The following is a 15431-nucleotide window of genomic DNA, read 5'->3' as shown; positions in this document are numbered from 1 at the left end:
AAACAACTGGCTCATTTCTTTAAAGCATCAAGTGGATAATTAGACCGACTGCTATCTTCTCAAGCAAATTGACAAACAAATTCATCTTACTCGGTTTCTTGAGCATTATTTAATTATCGTATTTTTCTCCCAGGACTTAGGGTAGTTCTTGGGATAGAGAAGTGGCTCAAGTCAATGCCGAATGAATTTCCAATCATTAATAACAAGTGGTTTGGATGTGAGCCAGGTGTAGTGCACACCTGAGGCAGGTGGGTCTCGAGTTAAAAGGAAGGGCAGCCTGGGCTACCTAGTAAGTTTGAGACCGCCAGAGCGATATATAGATAGACTATCGTACAAAAGCCAAGCCAATAAATAAGTGAAAGAGGCAACGGATCTGCACTAGAGCCTCACACACAAGAAGCCAGTGGCCTCACAGATGTTCCCCTTCATTTCCCTCTCAGGCACTGTCCTGTTGTGTGGCCTGGCTTGCCCAGGGAATGTGTATAACAGACGAAGGATCCCAGTTCTTCTGTATGAGCCCTGTCTCTCCTACAAGTCCCGGACTGAGTAGCAAGCTGACAACGGGAGAAAGGAGAAGTGAGAGGAATACCGGGCACTCTCACTTTCCCCCTAGATTTTCCAGTTTGCTGTGTGTGCCCATGAAGGCCAGGAGTTGGAATTACCGATGGTTGTGAGCCACGCTGTGCTAGGAACTGTATTTGGGTCCTCTGGAAGAACACCATGTGCTCCTCACTGTTGAGCTATCTCTCTCACCTCTGATTTCACATCTACTGAAGTTTTAGTACAATTTTCTCTTAGTAAAATAATTCACGTAGTGCATTATATTCTATAAATTGAATTATAATGATTTTTTTAAGAGTCTTAATCGGCAGAATACTTACTGTTAAGGTTACGTTAAACTAATGTCTCTTTCCTCCTAGGCCTCCTATACTCAAACAAAAGACTGGTTTACATTAGCCAAGGAGAGTGAGCGGACAGTATCGACGTTTTCATTACCCTGCTGTATACCCCAGCACCAGACTGCAGCCCCAGTTATTGCCACAGCTTCTGGTAAGCCAGCAAAGAACAGGCGGCCTTTACCCATCGGTGTGGTACCTCCCTTTCAGCTCCTGATGGTGTTTGTTTGCTGCTGTTTGGTTTGGCTTTTGTTATTGTTTGTTGCTGTTTGAAACAGAGTCTCATTATGTAGCCCAGGCTAGTTTTAGACTCTCAGTCCTGTTAGTTCAGCTGCCTGTGGGCTGGGGTCACAGACATAGGCCACCACTGGCTCATTTCTACTGTTTCAAGAAGTCATGATAAAAGTGGAGATGGATTCTGATACTTGTTAGCTGTGTGATTTTGTTGTCTGAGACAGGGTCACTGTGTGTAGACCAGCCTGGTCCGGTCTGAAGACTGTTTCTCCAGTAGCCTTTGAAATCACAGCAACCCTTTCCTCTCAGCTTCTGTGTGTTGGCATAGCAGATTTTCGTGAGCTTGCCCAGGGCTTAGCTGCATGGTACACACACACACACACACACACACACACACACACACACACACACACTATCCTAGAGCCTGGCACACCTTCTGCAGCCAGCCAGTGACAGTGATTGTCTTCTTTTTTTCCTATGGTACTTTATAACTTCCTCCTATTAAATCTTTGCGATGAAGTAGGCACAATTTCTGAGCCAAACGCCGGTGGACCAGGATTGCTGGAACGTGCTGGGGTTCCAATCCTCCAAGAGCCACGGCGAGAAGACTGCATCTCAAACACAGCACCAGCAATAACAAAATGGAAATAATCATTGATAAAAATTGAATTTGTCTTCTACTTTGAGTTTAGACTATTTTTCTTCTTGGAAAACAGATGAATTCTACTATGGGGAAGGTTTATGGGTGTTGTCAATTTTTCATAAAAATGGAAAGAAACTGCTCCAAAATAGAAGTAATATTCATTTTTAATACAAAGTTATAGTGAATTGTTTCTACTTTGTGGAGATTTCAGATCTGATAGAGAAAGTGGACATCCTGAGGACGGTTACCTCACCTGTAGAGTTGGGAGGACAGCATGGAGCACCCTGAGGACAGTTACCTCACCTTTAGAGTTGGGAGGACAACAGGGAGCACCCTGAGGACAGTTACCTCACCTGTAGAGTTTGGAGGACAGCAGGGAGCACCCTGAGGACAGTTACCTCACCTGTAGAGTTGAGAGGACAGCAGAGAGTATCTGGAGGACAGTTACCTCACCTATAGAGTTGGGAAGACAGCAGGGAGTACCCTGAAGACAGTTGCATCATCTATAGAGTTGGGAGGACAGCAGGGAGCATCCTGAGGACAGTTGCCTCACCTATAGACTTGGGAGGACAGAATAACATGTGAGACTTACATATGTCACTGAATTCTGCAAGAGTAGATAAGAGCTACAATTGTATTTTAGAGGGGATTAAGCTTTTATAAGTCCCTATGTTATTGTGTCACTTTAATGATAAGAATTATATGCCATGACAGTTTTTAAAGGTGTCTTATGAATATTTAGTATGTCTTCAGGAAGGCAAAGTTATTTCCCTCATGGCCCCCCAACAAGGGAGGGAGAATGCTGTGAGATGCTACGAGAATGCCGAGAACGCTGTGAAGTTATTCAGCCCATTTGCCATTCTCTACAGACCTCTCTGACGGCGGATGAGCTTGCGTTCATGTCTAACCTATTAGCCTTTTACATTTAATACAGAGATTTTTGATGATGGCGTTCACCCCAGGATAATACAAAGGCTGTCTAAAGCCTCTAGAGTAGTTTCTGAGCTGGATGAAGAAGAAGAAGGCTCTGTGTCAATGAAGGACTCGCCTTCTCAAGCTCTTCTGAGGGTGTACCTGGAGAGGAAGGACGACCAGGACAAGAACCTGACCGTGCACTTCTCGTCGGTTGAAGAATTCCTAAACGCCTACATCGTCTTCATCCTGCGAGAGGCCATCCAGCACATCACAGGCCAGTCCCTCAGTGACACCCCGGGCTACATCAACTACTTCAAAGTGTCCCATGTGATATTTGATAAAGCCCCGCCTACACCCAGCAGCAAGGCTATGGCCTCACCCCCGGGTGAGATCGCAGAGGAGATCTCAGTAGATAGATTGGAAAATGTAAGCTTAAGTTCAAAGAGTGAGAGTGTTGGACCTGAGAGCAGGGCAGACTGGTGCGTCTCTCACAGGACCTATGACATCGGCAACAGAAGGGAATTTGAAAGATTTAAGAAGTTCCTGAAGGGCACGCTAGGAGAGAGATACTGGTGGCTGTGGATGGACATAGAGAGGCTAAAAGTTCTGAAGGACCCTGGAAGACATCAAAGGTATTTTCATTTTTATTCTTCAATAGTTTTAAAAACTAAATTGTATTTGTTTCAGTTACTGAAGCACAAAATACTGAAATGTAGTTTATATATTGGGATGGATAAAAACAATGTTATTTATTCTATGATAATAAATTTTGATATCACAATTTTGTGATTTCATAGCTTTAAGATACCAATAATAGTAGTTATTTGAGTTGAATACTGTTTTTCCCCATGAATTCTAGACCTGCTTTAAATTATTCTAGTTTTTATAGTGTCATGATGATATTAAAATTTTATGCAAAAGCAATTATCACCTATATGACCACACATATTAGACAGGTACAAATGGCAGTGTGGGGGCCTCTTATCCCAGCAGCCTCCCTGGTCACACATTCTGTGGCCGTTAGTCACGTGCCACATGGCTGTCTGTCTGCACTGTGTTTCTTCTGAAGGTCTGCATTGCCTAGCTCCGTGTGCTCTAGGTCACTGTGAGTGTCCATCCTAGCATTTCCTGATCTAATCTGAAGCAGGTTAGACTGCATTTCTTCTTCAGGGCTTGATGTAGACCTCCTAGAGACTGGGTTCTTTATAGTTATCATAAAAGTATTTGAATCACAGAGCTTATGCTTCAAATAGGCTTCAACATCATGGCTGATTCTGAAATCATCGTTATTGACACGATCCATATTTGTAAGACATATCAGGGAAGTCATATGCAAGAAACCTTAGGATTGTACCCACATTTAGTGATCTAAAGTGACAGTTGTAGAGCATCCATTTCTGTATGTTTTCCAGTTTGTGGAGGAGATTTTCTACACTTCTTGGTTTATGGCCCCTTCCTCTACCTTCAAGGCCAGCAGCGTGACATGAGTGCCCCTTACATCTTCATGGCCCTGGCCCTCTGAGTCTCCCATAGAAGGATTTCTCGCCTTCCCTTGGGACCTGTGAGCACCGGGCTGGTTTCTTTCTAGTCCTTACTTACCCACAGCAGCTGCCTTTCTTGTAGGTAACAAAGTTACAAATTTTAGAGATTAGAGTGTACACAACCCTACAAGACCATCCAGCCTATTGAGAACAGAAAACCCTGGGAAACAATCTGTGTCTGCACAACCCTTCAGTACTCTAGCATGAGTGTTGGTTTGAGGTATTCATTTATTACTTATCTGAAGCAGTTCCTTTGGGAAGTTGAGTATTGAATTGACATGTATATAACTGTGTTTTAACTAAGACATCTTGAAAAAATGAAAAAATGCTACCTTGTGAGCAGTGGGGAGCGCTACCTTTCTACAGAAATCTTATCGAAGTTTAAGCTGCTTCATGGGTCCCGGTGGACAGAAGACCATTTGAAAAACATTCAGGCTGAGGTTTTAAAACCACTGCTTCTGTATTGGTAAGGAAAATTATATGAATTAAAATTATTTTCTTTTTTACTTTCTTAAGCTAGTTATAAATAATACTTTCCCCAGTTTATTGATGCCTTTCTTTGAAAAGCATTTCTATGGTAAATACTTGGTGTAGTAGTTTGAGTAAGAATGCCCCCATAGGTTCATATATTTGAATGTTTGTTTACCAGGGAGTGAACTATTTAAAAGGATTACAAGGATTAGGAAGTGTGGCCTTATTGGAGAGTGTGTCACTGGGGGTGGGCTTTGAGGTTTCAAAAGTTCTCTTCTCTTGGCCTGTGGGTCAGGATGTGGCTCTGAGCTCCTGCTCCAGTCACAGGCCGGCCACCATGCTCCCTGCCGCGATGATACTGGGTAATCTCTGAAATGTATGCAAGCCCTCAATTTAAATGATTTCTCTGTGAGAGTTGCTGTGGTCAAGGCATCTCTTCACAGCACTAGAAAAGTCTCTAAGGTTGGTACTAAGTGTGTGTGTGTGTGTGTGTGTGTGGTGTCTCTGTGATAGGCCTGCCCTTGCTACTTGTTGGTGGAATGTGGACCTTGAGACTTTAGATTAGGAAAGAAATTGAATAATTTAAGCAGAGCTTAAGGGACCATCTTAGTAAGGATGTAGAAGACAGTGCCGTTGAGAGCAATGCAGATTATGACAGCCCAGCTTAAGAAGCCTCAGAGGAGAAGAATATTAGCAGTTGGCCTAGAGATCATTTTTATAACATTTTGGCAAAGAATGTGGCTGCTTCTTGCCCTTGTCCAAAAAATATATGCCTAAGGCTAAATCGAAGAGTTTTGGATTAATGATGTTGGTAGAGATTTCAAGACCGCCTAGAATTGACCGTGTCTTGTGGTTATTAATAATCACTTGAATGCACATCTATGAGAAGAAACAAGCTGAACAAAAATAAAAAATAAAATATACAGTTAGGGGAGAAAAGGAGCACCAGGAAGAGTAATAGAGCTAAGTCAGTGCTCAAGGACTTTAAAGAAAAGCCTGTGCTGAACGGAGTAAAGGGATGGCAACCTCAGTGAAAGACCCTGCCTAAGCTTCCAACTTGTGAAAAAGAATTAAAGAAAAAGCTTACAGAGAAGGAAACAACAAAAGCTCATGCAAGTGTTAGTTGAACTAGGAGATCAAATTCTAGCCCCACAGGCAGCAGAGCGTGGCAGCCTCTGCCTGGAGGCTCTGGCTTTAGAGTCACGGACGTGAGAAAGGGTCCTGCCATCTCCCTCAGACCCAAGAAAAGCCATCGAGGCCAGACATGCGCCAGGGGCATCCCTGCATGGGATGGGCGCACAGAGAGGTCATTGTGCGGGCTGTGAAGGGGAGGCCTGGATTGTGGTAGAGAACCCAAGGTGCTGGAGATGCCAGAGCCGTGGGAGGGAGACCTGCCAGGGGAGCTGCAGGCCAGGTGTCCAACCCGTCCAACAGACCTGACAGAGCTGACAGGAGTCAGAGATCCGAGAGTGCCTCGACAGCACGCGTGGAGACGCACAATGTAGACTTTGTCTTGCTGGTTTTTAGTTTTGCTTTGGCCCACTATTTCCTTCCTATACCCTCTTTCCTTCCTTTTGGAATGGTAAATACGTTCTGGCCATATGTGATCTGCTTTTTTATTTTGATTTTACAGGGGGTTACAGTTAAGAGATTGCCTTGATGTTCTCCAGCTCCATCCATTTGTCTAAGAATTTCATGAATTCATTGTTTCTTTTTTTTTAATATTTTTATTTTCTATATTCTTTGTTTACATTCCAAATGATTTCCCCTTTCCAGGATCCCCCCTCCCCATATGTCCCATAAACCTTCTTCTCTCCATCCATTCTCCAATCACCTCCCTCCTTTTTTTCTCTGTCCTTATATTCCCCTCCAATGCTAGATCAATCCTTTCCAGGATCAGGACCCTCTCCATACTTCTTCATGGGAGTCATTTGTTATGCGATTTGTGCCTTGGGTATTCAGGGCTTCTGGGCTAATTAATATCCACTTATCAGAGATTGCATTCCATGTGTATTCTTTTGTGACTGGGTTACTAAGTGAGGTAACCCAGTCTCAAAAGATCAATCATGGTATGCACTCACTGATAAGTGGATATTAGCCTAGAAACTTTGAATACCCAAGACATAATCCACAAATTAAATGATGTCCAAAAAGAATGGAGGAGTGGTCCCTGGTTCTGGAAAGACTTAGTGCAAGAGTATAGGGGAATTCCAGAACAGGGAAGCAGGAAGGAGTAGATGGAGGAACAGGGGGAGGGAAGAGGGCTTATGGGACTTGCGGGGAGTGGGGACCCAGAAAAGGGGAAATCATTTGAAATGTAAATTAAAAATATATCAATAAAACACACACACACACACACACACACACACACACACACATACATACAAAAGAGATTGCCTTGAGTCTCAGAAGAAGCTTGGAACTTTTAAGTAGTGTTGAGATTGTTTTAGACTATGGGAACTTTTGAAGTTGGACTGAATCCACTTTTGTATTATGATATGGCTATAAGCATATGGGGGAACAGGGAGTGGAACCTGGTGTTTTGAATAAGAAAATACCTCATAGGCTCATATATTTGAATGCTTGGTTACCAGGAAGTAGAACTATTTAAAAGGATTAGGATTAGAAGACACATGCCTTTTTGAAGGAAATGTGTCACTGGGGGTGGGCTTTGAGGTTTCAAATCCCATGCTAGACCCATTTCGTTTGTTGTCTGTCTGTATGTCTTTGTCTCTTTTTGTCTCTGTCTTTCTCTGTTGACCAGGGTGTAGCTTTCAACTGCTTCTCCATGCCTGTTACCCTGCTCTCCACCATGATAGTGGACCGAGGCTGTAAGGCAGCCCTCAGTTCAGTACTTTCCTGTATCAGAGTTGCTGCGGTCATGGTGTCTCTTTACAGGAGCAGAACAGGGACTAAGGACCTGCGGTGGGCTTGGGTCGTTTAGCAGTGCTCTCCGAGCCCATCCTTGTGCAGCTTCTCACTTGATCGGTTCTCATAGCTCTCTGTACAGATGGCATCTTAGCCAATGTTCTGAACACTGTGGTAATGTGCTTTAGTAACCTGTTATACGATAAAACCTGGTTATACGATAAAACCTGCTCTAGTCCAGGGTTCATGGTTTAGCAGGAAGTGCATCATGGGAAATTGTGTAATAAAAATGGTGGTAACCACACTGGGTACAGAGAAGTGGGCATGGTGGAGACACTATATGTTGCTTGAAGCTCAGTGAGTTTTCACAGTGGTACATTTTGATTTGATTTTGTCATTTCTCTTGAAATCTCATTGGTTGCGCCAATGCTTTGAATGTAAAGTTCAGATTTTTTTTTTAGAAAATTAGCAAATAAGCTGACCCTGCTCTATTCTCTGCCCACTTCTCTGCATCTCCTCCCAGCTGTTCTCACCACTCCCTGTGCTGCTGTTGTTCCTGGCCAGGAGGGATGGCTTGGTAATAGAGAGAAGAGAAACGGAGTTCAGTGTTCAACACGTTTCATCAGAGGGCTCACAACCAGAGCATCCAGTGCTCTGTCTCTCCTGGCCTCTGTGGACGCCTGTTCATCTGAACACACACAGTCACATAAATAAAAATAAAACAAATCTTAAGGCACACAAGAAAGTGCAAGCTCCATTATAGTTGGTACATGTGTACACACCACCCAACAATAAAACACTGAGTTTCAGAAGACTTAGCAAGATAGAAGAACTTTAATTATTTTTATCATAAGGATATGCTTGTGTTTATGTGTGAGTATGTGTGTGCACATGAGTGTAAGGTCCCTCCAAAGCAGACAGATGGCGTCCAGCCCTGGGAGCTGCTGGTCCTGGGGGCTATGAGCTGCCTGATGTGAGTGCCGGGGACTGAACTTAGGGCATTGGAACAAACAATGCAGGCTTTGACTGCCGGGCCGTCTCTCCAGCATCCTGTTAGATTTAAACATTTTGTTTTGAATAATTGTAGATTCATGCACAGTTGTAAGACACAATACAAAGAGATGCTGTGTGTGTTTCCTTCAGTGGTAGTTTCCTGTGAAATTATATAGGTCATGTACTTACATATATTTCTGTAAACTTAACTAATAGTAGCCTTTGGATTCTCTTCATGCCTAACATGTTCACACTGGCAACCTCTTCCCACCTCCTGTTTTAAAGAGAAGTCGTGTCCTGTCAGTCTCTGGAATATGGAAAAGGAATTAGTGCTCAGGCTTGATGTCAGGGAAAACCTGGCCTGAAGAGCAATTTAGCCCCAGACCTGAAGGCCGAAGTCAGCTTTGAATACCGCCAAGGGTTCAGCCACTGGTTGACTACGAGCATATTCTTCATCTGAGGGTTGGCTCTACGCCCTGTGCCAAACAGTCTTTTTCTTGAGTTTCTGAAACAGAGCTCATCCTTCATTTATATAAATTGTTGTAAAATTAATTCCTACCCTCAAAGTATAAGACTTGAAAAATATGTAAATGTTCAGTATAGCCCACTTTAGTAACATTCTTGAATATTCTAAAATGGTTATATTTTTAGCCAGGCATGGTTATACAGAAGTAGGTGTATCTCTGTGAATTCCAGGACAGCCAGAGTTATGTAGAGAAACCTTGTTTCAGAAGCCAAAAAATAAAATGAGATTTTTTTTTTTGAGACAGGATTTCTCTGTATAGCCCTGTATACCAATATATATATATATATAACTCACTCTGTAGACCAGGCTGGCCTCGAACTCAGAAATCTGCCTACCTCTGCCTCCCAAGTGCTGGGATTAAAGGCATGCGCCACCACCACCCAGCTGAATATGTTTTCATGAGTGTTAACTTAATTTTATTAATTTTTTTAGAGCAATATATATATATATTTGAAAGATATATAGACATATAAATATGTAGATAAATGAATATGGAAAGTTCCATAACCTTCCCAAATATAAAGCAATACCAAACTACTTTAAAACTTTGAAACACATTCAATTTCATTTTATTTTTTATTAGATATATTCTTTATTTACACTTCAAATGTTATCCTCTTTTCTAGTTCCCCCCTCCCCTAAAAATCCTGTAAGCCATCTCCCCTTCCCCAATCAACCCATCCCAGCTTCCCTGTCCTGGTATTCCTCTACAGTATGGTATCAAGTCTTTCCAGGACCAAGGGCCTCTCCCCCATTTGGTGTCCAACAAGATCATCCTCTGCTGCTGATGTGTCTGGAGCCATGGGTAACTCCAAGTGTACTCTTTGGTTGATGGTTTTGTCCCTGGGGGCTCTGGGAGTACTGGGTGACTCATATTGATGCTCCTTCTATGGCGCTGCAGACCCCTTCAGCTCCTTGGGTCCTTTCTCTATCTCATCCATTGGGGACCCTCTGCTCAGTTCAATGGCTGGCTGAGAGATTCCCCCTCTGTATTTGTCATGCACTAGCAGAGCCTCCCAGGTGACAGCTATATCCGGCTCCTGTCAGCAAGCACTTGTGAGCATCCACAATCGTGTCTGGGTTTTGTAATTGTACATGGGATGGATTCCTAGGTGGTATAGTATCTGGATGGTCTTTCCTTCAGATTCTGATCCACAATTTGTCTCTGTATCTTCTTTTGTGGGTATTTCTCTCCTCCTTCTAAGAAGGACTAGAGTATCCATACTTTGTTCTTCCTCCTTCTTGGGCATCATTTGATATGTGAATTGTGTGTCTTGGATATTCCAAGCTTCTAGGCTAATATCCACTTATCAGTGAGTGCATGCCATGAATGTTCTTTTGAGACTGGGTTACCCCACTTAGTATGATATTCTCCAGCTCCATCCATTTGTCTAAGAATTTCATGAATCCATTGTTTTTAATGGCTGAATAGTACTCCATTGTGTAAATATACCACATTTTCTGTATCAATTCTTCTGTTGAAGGACATCTGGGTTCTTTCCAGCTTCTGGCTATTATAGAGCTGCTATGAACATAGTGGAGCATGTGTTCTTATTACATGCTGGGGAATCCTCTGGGTATATGCCCAGGAGTGGTATAGAAGGGTCCTCCGGTAGTATCATGCCCAGTTTTCTGAGGAACTGCCAGACTGATTTCCAGAGCTGTTGTACCGGCTTGCAATCCCACCAGCAGTGGAGGAGTGTTCCTCTTTCTCCACAACCTCTCCAGCACCTGCTGTCTCCTGAGTTCTTGATATTAGCCATTCTGACTGGTGTGAGGTGAAATTTCAGGGTTGTTTTGATTTGCATTTCCCTGATGACTAAGGTGTTGAATATTTCTTTAGGTGCTTCTCAGCCATTCGATATTCCTTAGGTGAAAATTCTTTGTTTAGCTCTATACCCCATTTTTAAATAGGGTTATTTGGTTCTCTGGAGTCTAACTTCTTGAGTTCTTTGTATATATTGGATATCAGCTCTCTGTCGGATGTAGGGTTGGTAAAGATCTTTTCCCAATTTGTTGGTTGCCATTTTATCCTATTGACAGTGTACTTTGCCTTACAGAAACTTTATAATTTTATGAGGTCCCATGTATTCTTGATCTTAGAGCATAAGCTATTGGGGTTCTGTTCAGGAAATTTTCCCCTGTGCCCATGTGTTCAAGGCTCTTCCCCAGTTTTTTTTTTCCTATTAGTTGAAGCGTGTCTGGTTTTATGTGGAGGTCCTTGATCCACTTGGACTTGAGCTTAGTAAAAGGGGATAAGAATGGATCGATTTGCATTTTTCTTCATGCTAGCCACCAGTTGAGCCAGCATCATTTGTTGAAGAGGCTATCTTTTTTCCACTGGATGAAATTAGCTCCTTTGTCAAAGATCAAGTGATCATAGGTGTGTGGTTCATTTCTGGGTCTTCAATTCTATTCCACTGATCTACCTGCCTGTCACTGTACCAATGCCATGCAGTTTTTTAACACTATTGCTCTGTAGTACTGCTTGAGATCTGGGATACTGATTCCCCAAGAAGCTCCTTTACTGTTGAGAATAGTTTAAGATATCCTGGGTTTTTTGTTACTTCAGATGAATTTGCAAATTGCTCTTTCTAGCTCTATGAAGAATTGAGTTGGGATTTTGATAGGGATTGCATTGAATTTGTAGATTGCTTTTGACAAGATGGCAATTTTTACTATATTAATTCTGCCAATCCACGAGCATGGGAGATGTTTCCAATTTCTGAGGTCTTCTTCGATTTCTTTCTTCAGAGACTTGAAGTTCTTGTCATACAGATCTTTCACTTATTTGGTTAGAGTCACTCCCAGATATTTTATATTGTTTGTGACTATTTTGAAGGGAGTCATTTCCCCAATTTCTTTCTTGGCCTGTTTATTCTTTGAGTATAGGAAGGCTACTGATTTGCTTGATTTGATTTTATATCCGGCCACTTTGCTGAGTTGTTTATCAGCTGTAGGAGTTCTCTAGTGGAGTTTTTTGGTTCACTTAAGTATACTATCAAGTATCTGCAAATAGTGATAACTTGACTTCCTCCTTTCCTATTTTGTATCCTTTTGACCTCCTTTTGTTATCTAATTGCTCTAGCTAGAACTTCAAGTACTATATTGAATACATATGGCAAGAGAGGGCAGCTTTGTCTGGCCCCTGATTTTAGTGGGAATGCTTCGAGTTTCTCTCCATTTAGTTTGATGTTGGCTACTGGTTTGCTGTATATTGCTTTTACTATGTTTAGAGATAGGCCTTGGATTCCCGATCTTTCTAAGACTTTTAGGATGAAAGGATGCTGAATTGTGTCAAATGCTTTTTCAGCATCTGATGAAATGACCATGTGGGTTTTTTCTTTGAGTTTGTTTATGTAGTGGATTACATTGATGGATTTCCATATATTGAACCATTCCTGCATCCTTGGGATGAAGCCTACTTGATCATGGTGGATGATCATTTTGATGTGTTCTTGGATTCAATTGGCAAGAATTTTATTGAGTATTTTTGCATCGATATTCATTAGGGAAATTGGTCTGAAGTTCTCTTTCTTTGTTGGATCTTTGTGTGGTTTTGGTTTCAGTGTAATTGTGGCTACATACAATGAGTCAGGTAGTGTTCTTTCTGTTTCTATTTTGTGGAATAGTTTGAAGAGTATTGGTGTTAGGTCTTCTTTGAAGGTCTGATAGAATTCTGCACTAAAACTATCTGGTCCTGTGCTTTTTTTGGTTAGAAGACTTTCACTGACCACTTTTATTTCTTTAGGGGTTATGGGACTGTTTAGATGGTCTATTTGATCCTGATTTAATTTAGGTATTTGGTATCTGTCTAGGAAATTGTCCATTTCCTCCAGATTTTCCAGTTGCATTGAGTATAGGCTTTTGTAGTAGGATCTGATGATTTTTTGAATTTCCTCAGTTTCTGTTGTTATAACTCCCTTTTCATTTTTGATTTTGTTAATTTGGATATTGTCTCTGTGCCCTTTGGTCAGTCTGGCTAAGGGTTTATCTATCTTGTTGATTTTCTCAAAGAGCCAGCTCCTGGTTGTGTTGATTCTTTGTATGGTTCTTTTTGTTTCTACTTGGTTGATTTGAGCCCTGAGTTTGATGATTTTCTGCCTTCTATTCCTCTTGGGTAGGAGTAGAATTAACTTCTTTTTGTTCTAGAGCTTTCAGGTGTGCTGTTAAGCTCCTAGTGAATGCTCTCTCCAGTTTCTTTTTGGAGGCACTCAGGGCTATGAGTTTTCCTCTTAGCATTGCTTTCATTGTGTCCCATAAGTTTGGGTATGTTGTGCCTTCATTTTCATTAAATTCTAAAAAGTCTTTGATTTATTTCCTTATTTCTTCCTTGACCAAGGTATCGTTGAGTAGAGCATTGTTCAGCTTCCATGTGCATGTAGACTTTCTGTTGTTTTTGTTGCTGTTGAAGACCACCCTTATTCCATAGTGATCTGATAGGCATAGGATTAGTTCAATCTCCTTATATCTGTTGAGGTCTGTTTTGTGACCAGTTATATGGTCAATTTTGGAGAAGGTACCATGAGGTGCTGAGAAGAAGGTATATTCTTTTGATTTAGAATGAAATATTCTATATATATCTGTTAAATCCATTTGGTCCAAAACTTCAATTAGTTTCACTGAATCTCTTTTTAGTTTGTGCTTCCCTGATCGGTCCATTGAGGAGAGTGGAGTGTTGAAGTCACCCACAATTATTGTGTGAGATACAATGTGTGCTTTGAGCTTTAGTAAAGTTTCTTTTATGAATGAGGGTGCTCTTGCATTTGGAGCATAGATATTCAGAATTAAGAGTTCTTCTTGGTTGATTTTTCCTTTGATGGGTCCTTCCATGTTTTTTTTGATGAGTTCAGGTTGAAAGTTAATTTTATCTGATATTAGGATGGCTACTCCAGCTTGTTTCCTGGACCATTTGCTTGGAAAATTGCTTTCCAGCCTTTTACTCTGAGGTAGTATTTGTCTTTGACACTGAGGTGTGTTTCCCATATGCAGCAAAATGCTCGGTACTGTTTATGTATCCAGTCTGTTAGTCTATGTCTTTTTATCCGGGAATTGAGTCCACTGATGTTAAGAGATATTATGGAATAGTGATTGTTGCTTCCTGTCATTTTTGATGCTATTTTTATGTTTGTGTGGTTATCTTCTTTTGGGTTTGTTGAAAGAAGATTACTGTCTTGCTTTTTCTAGGATGTAATTGCCCTCCTTGTATTGGCGTTTTCCATCTATTATCCTTTGTAGGGCTGGATTTGTGGAAATATATTGTGCAAATTTGGTTTTGTCATGGAATATCTTGTTTCTCCATCTATGGTGATTGAGAGGTTTACTGGATATAGTAGGCTGGGTTGGCATTTGTGTTCTCTTAGAGTCTGTATGAGATCTGTTCAGGATATTCTAGCTTTCATGGTCTCTGGTGTGAAGTCTGGTGTAATTCTGATAGTTTTGCCTTTATATGTTACTTGGGCTTTTTCTCTTATTCGTTCTCTTTCTCTTTCTGCTTTTAATATTCTTTGTTTAGTACATTTGATGTTTTGATTATTATGTGACGGGACGTATTTCTGTTCTGGTCCAGTCTGTTTGGAGTCCTGTAGGCTTCTTGTACATTCATGGGCATCTCTCTTTTTAGGTTAGGGAAGTTTTCTTCTTTAATTTTGTTAAAGATATTTACTGGCCTTTTAAGTTGTAAATCTTCACTCTCTTCTATACCTATAATCCTTAGGTTTGGTCTTCTTGTTGTATCCTAGATTTCCTGGATGTTTTGGGTTACAAGCTTTTTGCATTTTGTATTTTCTTTTACTGTTGAGTTAATGCTTTCTATGGTATCTTCAACACCTGAGATTCTTTCTTCTATCTCTTGTATTCTATGACTCCTGATTTCTTTCCAAGGTTTTCTAACTCCAAAGTTGTCTCCCTTTGTTATGTCTTTGTTGTTTCTACTTCTGTTTTTAGATCCTGGATTTTTTTTTTCAGTTCCTTTACATGGTTTTTTGGTGTGTGTGTGTGTGTGTGTGTGTGTGTGTTTTCCTGTAATTCTTTAAGGGATTTTTGTGTTTACTCTTTAAGGGCTTCTATCTGTTGACCCATGTTCTCCTGCATTTCTTTAAGCGATTTTTGTGTTTCATTTTAAGGGCTTCTACCTGTTGACTCATGCTCTCCTGCATTTCTTTAAGGGAGTTATTAATGTCCTTAAAATTTCCTAAGAGCATCATGAGGTGTGATTTTAAATCCGGGTCTTGCTTTTCTGGTGTGTTGAGGTATCCAGGACTTGCTGTTGTTGGATAACTTGGTTCAGATGGAGCCGTGTTGCCTTGGTTTTTGTTGGTGATGTTGTTGCATTTGCCTTTTGC

The 15431-nt window shown here is 41.3% G+C and overlaps 1 protein-coding gene across 1 annotated transcript in view; it reads left to right on the top strand.

The window, feature by feature from the left end:
• Rgs22 (regulator of G protein signaling 22) overlaps nt 1–15431 on the top strand; it is a 116912-nt gene that overhangs the window by 35180 nt on the left and 66301 nt on the right. Inside the window, exons 6-8 of the mRNA XM_052161524.1 lie at nt 921–1050; nt 2708–3320; nt 4534–4695. Coding sequence (XP_052017484.1) covers nt 921–1050; nt 2708–3320; nt 4534–4695 — 905 coding nt within the window. The remainder of the gene's footprint in view (nt 1–920; nt 1051–2707; nt 3321–4533; nt 4696–15431) is intronic.

This window comes from Apodemus sylvaticus, chromosome 17, assembly GCF_947179515.1.
Source record: "Apodemus sylvaticus chromosome 17, mApoSyl1.1, whole genome shotgun sequence".
Classification (NCBI taxonomy): domain Eukaryota; kingdom Metazoa; phylum Chordata; class Mammalia; order Rodentia; family Muridae; genus Apodemus; species Apodemus sylvaticus.
Note: the sequence above shows the minus strand (reverse complement) of the source record. Positions and strands in the feature narration are given on the sequence as shown.